Source organism: Physella acuta, unplaced genomic scaffold (genome assembly GCF_028476545.2).
Source record: "Physella acuta isolate Inbredline_101_S28 unplaced genomic scaffold, ASM2847654v3 ptg001856l, whole genome shotgun sequence".
Lineage (NCBI taxonomy): Eukaryota > Metazoa > Mollusca > Gastropoda > Physidae > Physella > Physella acuta.
The window spans coordinates 100,932-111,492 of NW_026733364.1; the positions used below are offsets into that span (position 1 = coordinate 100,932).

The 10,561-nt window shown below is 41.3% G+C and overlaps 1 protein-coding gene across 3 annotated transcripts; it reads left to right on the forward strand.

Moving 5' to 3' along the window:
- The first annotated feature begins 850 nt into the window (after positions 1 to 850).
- Positions 851 to 9,821, forward strand: LOC131930829 (S-adenosylmethionine-dependent methyltransferase Rv2258c). 3 transcript variants are annotated; one of them, XM_059287460.1, is made up of 6 exons: positions 851 to 976; positions 2,854 to 3,038; positions 3,901 to 4,103; positions 5,545 to 5,664; positions 7,711 to 7,800; positions 8,492 to 9,821. In XM_059287460.1, exons 2-6 carry the CDS (start codon positions 2,863 to 2,865, stop codon positions 8,959 to 8,961), a joined length of 1,059 nt encoding a protein of 352 aa, XP_059143443.1. In that variant the 5' UTR covers positions 851 to 976; positions 2,854 to 2,862; the 3' UTR covers positions 8,962 to 9,821. The 3 variants fall into 3 exon arrangements, with proteins under 3 accessions (XP_059143443.1, XP_059143445.1, XP_059143444.1); XM_059287462.1 differs by lacking the exon at positions 851 to 976 and adding an exon at positions 1,943 to 1,964; XM_059287461.1 differs by lacking the exon at positions 851 to 976 and adding an exon at positions 2,087 to 2,173.
- The last annotated feature ends 740 nt before the right edge of the window (positions 9,822 to 10,561 follow it).

The window sequence follows — 10,561 nt, forward strand, 5'->3', positions numbered from 1 at the left end:
CACTGTTAAAAGTATATATTTTCTATATAAATTATATAAATTTCATTTCGTTCGGGGGGGGGGGGGCGGTAAAAAAATTTCGGGGGGGGGGGGCTTTGCCCCCCCCCCCCCTCCGAAGAGATGCCTGGAAGAAACTCTGATTAGTGGCATTTAAATTAATTTCGATAGGTAAAATTGCCTTGAGATGCAAGTAATTTGAACTAGACTACGAGCTAAGTTTCTGAGCGAATTAAACTCGTATCCGGAGGTACTTCTGTACACCATAACGATTATAAGAAACGAGCCGACCCGCTGCGTATCATACGCTGCTATTTAGTTGTTTTTTTTTCTACTTTTCAGTAATTTATAATTTGTGAATTCGACAGTACCAATGCTGCCACTGAAAATATTTGCTTAAAAACACTAACCCCCCCCCCCCCCCACGTGAAAGCAGCCTCCTCTTGGTTACCTCCTCTAAGTTTAAAATCGTTTCAAACTAAATTATCTGCCCCTAATAGCCGTCACCAAACCCGTCTCTATGATTGTAAAATGTAAACAGCGTGAGCACAGCTCACCAGACAATGTGGGGGTGGGGTGGGGGGGGGGTGGTAGTGATAGTGATAGAGAGAAAGAGAGGGGACTGCAAGGAGGCGCTTGCAGCTTGTTTTCTAACTGATCCCAGAAGAGAATTATATATATAGATATTAGTTTTGATTTGTCAATATATATCTTAATATGGGACGGCTGCGATTTTGTGGAATATGGGGGTCTAGCCACCCACTTAACACACCCTGCCTACGCCATTGGCTAGAGAGTATTGGTCGTACATATATATTGTAAGCGTGGACATTGTTTATGTTAATTGTTATTTTGTGGGCTGCACAGCATTCCGGCGACAGAGATCTAGGCCAGTACAGCCATAGTGGCCAGATACAGTCGACAGACATTGGCCTCGCTCAAGTCGTTAACAACGAGCTCTAGTTAATGTGATACCCAGGCGAGTAGCTGTTTTGTATTTTCCTATTCGCCCTGTATAATAACTCGGATCCAAATAGCTATCTAAATTCGCAATGAATGAAGAACGAATGTTCGGTTGTTTGTTAGAATTGAGACTATATTTACTATGTAAGACCTACATTTAAAGAAAATTCCAGTAATCAATTACACACGCTATATTAAGTATTAAGCCTATGTTGTAATATTAAACAATGACGTTCGCCTACATCGCATGTTTTTTAAAATTTAATTTACTTAAACGTTTTATCTTAGAAAATATCAGAGTTTCTTCCAGGCATCTCTTCGGGGGGGCGAAGCCCCCCCGAAAAATTTTTACCGCCCCCCAGAACGAAATGAAATTTATATAATTTATATAGAAAATATATACTTTTAACAGTGTCCGCCCCCCCGAAGAAAGTTTACCGCCCCCCCGAAAAATTTTTACCGCCCCCCCCGAACGAAATGAAATTTATATAATTTATATAGAAAATATATACTTTTAACAGTGTCCGCCCCCCCGAAGAAAGTTTACCGCCCCCCCCCGAAAAATTTTTACCGCCCCCCCCGAACGAAATGAAATTTATATAATTTATATAGAAAATATATACTTTTAACAGTGTCCGCCCCCCCGAAGAAAGTTTACCCGCCCCCCCGAAGATTTCAAGTGCCCCCCCGGAGAAAAAAGTCTGGAAGAAACACTGGAAAATATGCCTGTATGTAGCCTACATTGAATTATTTTCCTAGTATGTTGTAAAAATCAATTGTTTACTCAGCTTGTCTAAGATTTTTTCGAAGCCGTAAAATGCCCAGTCAGCTTACTTTAACAATTTACTGTAAGCATTTGCCTACGTCACAATACGTGACTAAAAATTTCCCTCAGTACACGTGGCGTTTTATCTCAGGCAGACAGATGAATGTGAAGGTCACACACATCTCTTGTGTATTGTGTGGCGCTAACAATAAGTAGATCAAGGTACTGGTGTTAGCAGGTCGGATATAGCAGGTCACCCTGTGTGACAATTGTTTTTATCACAACATAAATTACACAACACCTGATCTCCATGTTTACAGCGCATAACAGTTTTTTTTTCTCCTATTCGTTACAAGCTACGGGTCAGATGAAGTAGAGATAATCTGTTTCAATGATCTTGGTGTATGAACGGATAGCTCGCTGCCCAATCGCCGTTGTTTCTCTAGCGTGAGTCAGGTACCCTTCAGAGTTTGGGTGAGTCAGGATCGTCCTTCAGTCCCGAGTCCGAACCGAGATTCGAACTCGAGACCCAGGCTTTAGCAGCTGAATTCTCTACCGTTTGACAGCACTGTCCTATATTTGTATATACCTATCTCTGTGTATCTCTTATCTATAATTCCATTGTCATAAAAAAAATCGTAATTCTGACGTACTCCCACACATAAAACAAGGCTAACGAATCGACTATATTAATCAAAGACTTCCAGGCTAACGCTAAACTCCTGAGTTTGGATTGACTACCTGACTCTAAACACCTGACTGACTGGTCTACTGATTGTGGCTGACCCAGTGTTTCTTCCAGACTTTTTTCTCTAGGGGGTGCACTAGATATTTGGGGGGGGGGGGGGCACTGGTAAAAGTATATATCTTCTATATAAATTCCATTTCGTTCGGGGGGGGGGGGAGGGGGCCGGTAGACTTTCTTCGGGGGAGGGGTGGGGGAAGAGCCCCCCGAAGAGATGCCTGGAAGAAACTCTGGTCTGACCAACCATCTTATTGTCTAGCTACTAATGCGTAAGGTGCATATGTGTCATCGCAAAAGAAATGACGTAGAAAAAACGAGAGAAGCACGGTCAGCACCTCTTGGTCATATCCGAGCTGGTTGATACACAAATTAAATTTTGCAGAACTACAAGATGGCTGGCTGTGAAAACAAATCTCTGAAAGACAAAGTGGGGGACATCATCCACCAAGGCGTGGTGGGATTTTCTCTATCAATGGCTTACGAGTTGGGGATTTTGGAGGTTCTTGTTCTAACGGACACGCCAATGACGTCACAGGAAGTTGCGGATGCAAAGCAACTGAAAGAGAGGTAGGTTTGGCTACAGAAAGAAAATATTCACACTCAAAAAAAAATCCTCACGTTTGTTCTTCAGTAGATATTCACTAATAGGCACATTCTAATACCTATTCCGAAATTAGAAACATATTTTTAAAAATCGATGTATCGAGTAATGAAATAGTGTTTTTATACTATAGTATAATCCTCGTTATTATGTTAAATGGTGTTGAATGGGTATTATCAGTGACGTCACTAGGTCAGGTTACACCCGGTGCGGTGTCCGAGGGTGCCACCCCTACCACCAACGATTAAATGTATGATAGACTAAAATTAGAGGCAATTTGGTGTCGTATTTTGTTTTGGTGTCATCCCGTTGAAAGGTGTCACTAGGCAGTAGCGTAGCGAGGGGGGGGGGGGGGGGCGGGGGGGGGACATATGTCCCCGGGCGCCGAGCTTAGGGGGCGCCAAAATGGGTTGGAAAAGTAGATTGAAAGTTTGAGGGGGGGGGGGTGCAAATGAAAATCTCGAGGGGGGGATGCAAATCGAAAGTTTGAGGGGGGTGTGCAAATCAAAATCTCGAGGGGGGTGCAAATCGAAAAGTTTGTCCCCGGGCGCCGGGAAGGGTCGCTACGCCTCTGTCACTAGGTACAGTCTACGCCCCCACACCTCATTGTAACGCCTCTGTGTATAATATCACTTACGTGTCGTGACACACCCATGCAAGATCTTCCATTATTATCGAACATACGTGCTTGATTTCTAATTTTAAAAAATGATGCTTATTGAAAGTAAAAGCATAAAAGGCGCCCCCCTCACTTTCTGGTGTAGTGACTAAGGATACAATAGCCTTGACAATGGCTGAATATTAAAAACAATTGTATGTTGTTGGCAGGTATGTGAGAGAACTCCTGAAGAGCCTGTCGTGTGCGAACATTGTCGAGGTGGAGCGGGTTGGCGATGTTTACTACTACACCATTGATAAGGAGAAGGGTTCCATTTTTATTGGCGACAGCATGCCGTATCTTGGTTTCCTAGCGTCCCTCTCTGTACGATATGAGCCAATGATGAAGTGTATAAAGAAAGACGGGCCATACGGTATAGCTTTACTAATATGTACTTCATGTGCAGTCTAATGAACTTTTTTTTTATTACTGTCTTAGTTAATGTGCTATTTTATTGTTTTTCTATCTTTGTATAAGGGGTCATCCATAATTGACGTCACGCTTTTTTGACGATTTTTACCTCCCCCCCCCCTCCGTCACACGTCGTCACAAAAAGCATGACCCCATCCCCCTAAAATGACGTCACACCTCAACCTACAACCATCCTCAAAATTGCAGTTGAATTTTTTTAAAACATCGATATTTTTCTAAAATCTTGTCTAAACTATTGCAATTTATTAAAACAGTTATCTAAAACGCGAAACAACGTCTAAAATTCGTTTTCTAACATAGCTTTTTTATAATGCAAAAATGTGACGTCGCAACATCTGAACCCCCTCCCCCCTCCCTCCCCCCTACGAGTGTGACGTCATTTATGGATGACCCCTAAAAAGTGATTTAGTTTAGTTTGAAATTTTTGTCTTTATACTTTATAGTTGTTGCCGTCTTAGACATGGGACGGGTGGCAGAGCGCTCATCAGCTATCCGAAAGTCTCTTGTTCGGATCTTGGACTCGTTTCTGTAGGATGTCCATGAGCACCCAGCTCTGATGGGTACCTGACTTACATTAGAGAGTGTAAAGCGGCTGGTCATACTGCTGACCTCATTATCCCTTTATATGCAGTGATCAAGCAACATTCATAAACTTTACTTCATTTACTTTCTTGACACGTCGCTTTGTACCTATATATTAAACCACCGTCTCGAGGTTTCATGCGCATCTAGTACATTAGACCCTCCCCTGCCATTACCCCATTGTATAACACCCCTCTTGAACATACTTATTAAAGTGAAATAAAAAATAAGGTCTGACAGAATAAGCATTATATTTTCTCTACTTATTCTATAGATAACGAAATAGGGTGGCTGAAAAAGTGCCGAGTAAGCATATTCACTCCAGACCCCAAAGCCTAAATCTTAATCTAAACCCAACCATAGCACTGGCGCCATCGCTAGTCCTAATCCTAACATTACCTTTTGGTTACATCCAATGTTAAGTTTAGGGAGCACCCCCCCCCCCGAAATAGAATTTGTATAAAATATATAAAAAAATACTTCAACTGGGGGGGGGGTAATGTCAATGGGGGAAATGACCTGTGTCCTGCTCCCGTTTTATTTTCTTTATAGTATTTAATTGAGTACACTTAGCCAGTCAGTTGGTGACACTAATTTGTCTAACCTAAGTCAAATATTCTCTTCCTTTGCTTTCTTTTCAAACAAATTTCACAAATTGAATAATACATCGACAGGAAAACATACCAGGCCTCGAGATTTGTTTCAAACCAACCCTTTTCGAATAATTTTTATAACATGACCTTGTCGGCTTAAGGCCCTAGCTATTAAAAAACAACATAAGTTAAATCTGGCACTTTCAGGGTTGCCGTACAACGAGACACTGACCTCAATGATGACCGTGAACCAGGTCAGCTCGGCTCGGTCAAGTATAGAGATCAGCATCATGCTGGACAACGTCCCGGGGCTGAAGGAGAAGCTGGGTGAATCGTCATTTTAGCTCATTCACTCGCCTTCTCATTCACTTAATCACTCACTCACTCATTCACTCACCCACTCATTCACTCATTCAATCACCTGCTCGTTCACTCACCCACTCATTCACTCACCCACTCATTCACTCACCCTCTCATTTAATCACCTACTCACCCACTCATTCACTCACCCACTCATTCATTCACTCACCTTCTCATTCACTTAACCGCTCATCAACTCATTCACTCACTCATTCACTCACCCACCCACTCATTCACTCACCCACTCATTCACTCACTCACCCACCCACTCATTCATTCACTCACCCACCCACTCATTCATTCACTCACCCACTCACTCATTCACTCACCTACTCATTCACTCACTCACCCACCCACTCACTCATTCACTCATTCATTCATTCACTCACCCACGCACTCATTCACTCACCCACTCATTCACTCACCTTCTCACCCACTTATTCACTCACCTACTCATTCACTCACCCACTCATTCACTCACCTACTCACCCACTCATTCACTCAGCTACTCATTCACTCACCCACCCATTCACTCACCTACTCACCCACCCATTCACTCACCTACTCACCCACTCACTCATTCACTCATTCATTCATTCACTCACCCACTCACTCATTCACTCACCCACTCATTCACTCACCTTCTCACCCACTTATTCACTCACCCACTCATTCACTCACCTACTCATTCACTCACTCGCCCACTCATTCACTCACCTACTCACCCACTCATTCACTCAGCTACTCATTCACTCACCCACTCATTCACTCACCCACCCATTCACTCACCTACTCACCCACCCATTCACTCACACACCCATTCACTGACCTACTCACCCACTCATTCACTCACCCACCCATTCACTCACACACCCATTCACTCACCTACTCACACACCCATTCACTCACCTACTCACCCACTCATTCAATCACCCACCCATTCACTGATCTACTCACCCATTCACTCACCCACCCATTCACTTACCTACTCACCTGCTCATTCACTCACCCACTCATTCACTCACCCACTCATTCAATCACTCACTCATTCAATCACCTGTTCATTCACTCTATAGAGAAAACAAAATTGTTTGCTCTCTACTACCCTCTAGTATTAAAGACATTTTTTTTTACCGGATCCCTACCCCCTTCATCAAACTAAGTCTGGAAATTATCTTTAGTGCAAGTTTAAACCTCTATATACAGGCCTAAGCATTTTTGCACGGTTCTCCTTTACAGTAATTTTACAGTAAAAATGCTGTAACTAATCATGGCCGTAAACTTTCTGCATACAAATCATATCCAGTGCTGTGTCGAATGATGCACGAAACTGTCACTAATACGACCTACTTTTGCTTCATCTCATAGCTGTAAGAAGAACTAATATTCGTCAGTAAAAAGACCATCAAACGATGAAAAACATACCAAATCGTAGTCATTTGTGTAGATGTACAGACGATAATCCTAATGACTTGTGTAGATATACAGACGATAACCCACATGAATGGTGTAGTTGAAATGTACAGACGATAATCCACGGGACTAGATTTTCAGCCGATAATACTGGTGACTGGTGCAGATGTACAGACGGTAATCCACGTGACTAGATTTTCAGCCCTTGTGGCTGGTGTAGATGTACAGTTAATAATCCCAGTGACGAGTGTTACAAAAATTGTTTCTTAATAATAAAACAAATAGCCTATAAACACCTCTACAGTTAAAGCTTTTAAATGTTTTTTTTTAAAGGAAAGACTTTCTTGAAATTTGGCCCAAACAACAAAACCACGACAAGCATGGCGTGGCCATTGCCATGTATATGATTAGGACTAGGACATAAACGAAACAATGTCTTGATGCTCATACTGATCTTCTGCTTGTTAATAAACACTACGTGAAAGCCGAAATTGTTAACCTCCTATAAAGCTAATCATACTGCTGTAGTATGCCTGACAATTTTAACAAAATCATTTGAAATCAAGCGAATTTTTTTATATTTTTAATTTTTTTTTTTAGAGACGGGCATCAACGTGATTGAGCTAGGCAGTGGAATGGGTTCGTTGATCTCGAGGATGGCACAACTGTTCCCTGCAAGCAATTTTACTGGTAATTTAAAATTCGCGTCTTTTTTTTTTTTTTTTAGCTCAAAACAAAAGATGAATTATGGCGCAGGTAACTGACGTTGAAATTTTTTTTAAGGTTCAGGAATTTGGTTTTTTTTTGGATATCGCTAGGGGTCATCCATAAATGATGTCACACTCGTAGGGGGGAGGGGGGGGGGGTCCGTAATTTTGTGACGATGTGTGATGAGGGGGAGGGGGGGGGGGGTTCAGATGTTGCGACGTCACATTTTTGCATTATAAAAAGCAATGTTAGAAAACGAATTTTAGACGTTATTTCGCGTTTTAGATAACTGTTTTAATAAATTGTAATAGTTTAGACAAGATTTCGGAAAAATATCGATGTTTAAAAGAAATTCAACTGCAATTTTGAGGGGGGGTTGTAGGTTGAGGTGTGACGTCATTTTAGTGGGGGGGGGGTCTGGCTTTTTGTGACGACGTGTGACGGAGGGGAGGGGGGAGGTAAAAATTGTCCAAAAAAGCGTGACGTCATTTATGGATGACCCCCTTATCACATACAATTCTTTTAGAATTATTTACACAACTGAAACTCCACCAACACTTTCTTAAGAGTTTTTCATAACCAAGTGAAAAAAAAGCTGGAATATATTTAAGAAAAAGTTTACTTCTTATTTCATTTTAAAAAATAATAACAATGAAGTTATTTTTTTCCCCAGCGTCTGAGTATTCCTCTTTAAATCTGGAAAAGGGGAGAGAAGCCCTGTCATCTTTAAACCTAACAAATTTAACGATGATCCAACTTGACGCCTTAAACATCCCAGAAGACATGTATGGGAAATACGATTTTGCGATGACCAATGACGTCATCCATGATCTACCCGACCCCCAGCGAGGTCTGGAACAAATCCGCCGGTTGCTCCGCCCCGGATGTTATTACGCAATGATTGAAATAGGCCTGGAAGATGACGTCATACAAAACATAAAGACGCCCGGAGCTGACATGGTCTATACCATCAGCGCCTTCCACTGTGTCCCCCAGGCTTACCAGGATTCGAACTCTGTCGCTTTGGGTGCTGGCTGGGGGAAGGGTACAGCCATTCGCTATTCGGAAAATGCTGGGTACAAAGTTGTGAGCCAGCACCAGCACTTAGATATATTTGTCGTGTTTGTCTTGCAAGTTATTTAAAAACTAATATTATAATGAGTTTGCTCATCAGGATTTAAAGGTCATCTATGATGAAAACGTTGTTTTCTCTTTTAAAAAAAATCTTTCCACCCTCTTGGTTCACTAAAAGTTAGACCCCCTACATCGGTATTAGCTCCCCCCCCCCCTCCTCAACATATTAACATTTTTTAAACATACATTTCTTTGACATTCTTTGCAGATCCTGTCAAAATTACTTGCATTTGTCAACTTAAAAAAAAATTAGAATTTACATAAGAATGAGATAACTGCTAAAATTCGGTCTAGAAAGCACTATTTGAAAATGCAAGAACTAAAATTACCTGCACCCTTTGTACCTAGTCCCAAAAGTCCCAATCTCTCAAGTGTGACGTCATTTATGCGCGACCTCTAAGGGATCATCCATAAATGACGTCACGCTTTTTGGACGATTTTTACCTCCCCCCCCCCTCCCCTCCGTCACATATCGTCACAAAAAAGCCAGACCCCCCGCCCCCTAAAATGACGTAACACCTCGGCCTACAACCCCCTCAAAATTGCAGTTTAATTTTTCTTAAAACATCGAAATTTTTTCCAAAATTTAGTCTGAACTCTCTCAACATAGAGTATTTTAATCAATTTCTATCACAATTTATTAAAACAGTTTTCTAAATCGCGAAATAACTGCTAAAATTGGTTTTCTAACATTACTCATCACACACCGTCACAAAATTACGGACCCCCTCCCCCCTACGAGTGTGCCGTCATTTATACGCGACCTCTAAGATGTAGCTGTCACGAAACATGCAACGAAATACACTAATGTGTCGGTATTCAGTAGAGGAACAAGTCGGTGGTGAGCAGACGGTTTCGGGAGAAGGTTGGGGGGGGGGGGGGGGTTTAGGGGGTGACACCAATAAAACTTACAGCCACGCCGTTTTAACTTTTATTCCGTTAATATAATGAAATAGTATGGTAGAGGGGTAACACCGAATCGAGAATGCAAAATTTTTGGAGTGGGTGGGGGTAACACCCTCTGTTACTACACCGGGTGACACCCGACCTAGTGACGCCACACTATCAGTTCATTTTGTGTCCTAAAGTATGACTAACTTCAGTAACCAGATCAATATTTAAGACGCCATGTTTGCTTACATTATGTAGAAACAATAGGGCAGCTGAAACAAAATAGCTGACTAGCCACCAAGACATGATTCAGGACAGCGCTTGAGGTTTGGTTTCGGTAAGTGAAAAAAATGACGTTGGCATTAAGCAAACGGCACGAAAAGTCTATCTAATCATACACAATTTAAAAATTCTTATAAAAAATATGGAAAACGATATTATAGTTACATTTGTAAAAATTAAAGCCGTTGAATATACACTTTTTGAAGAACAAAAAATAAAAATTAAACTTCAGTAGCCTGTTGTTATTCTTTGAATTTCATGTAATTATATCTCGTTATTAGCACATCGTCACAATGAGCCAGATCCTCTCAAAATTGTAGTTTATTATTATTTTTACAAAATATTTTTTTTTTCTAAAATATTGACTTATAGGCCTAGTATATTAATCAATTTCTATTCCAAATTCAATTTTCTAAAACTCAAAACAGCAACTAAA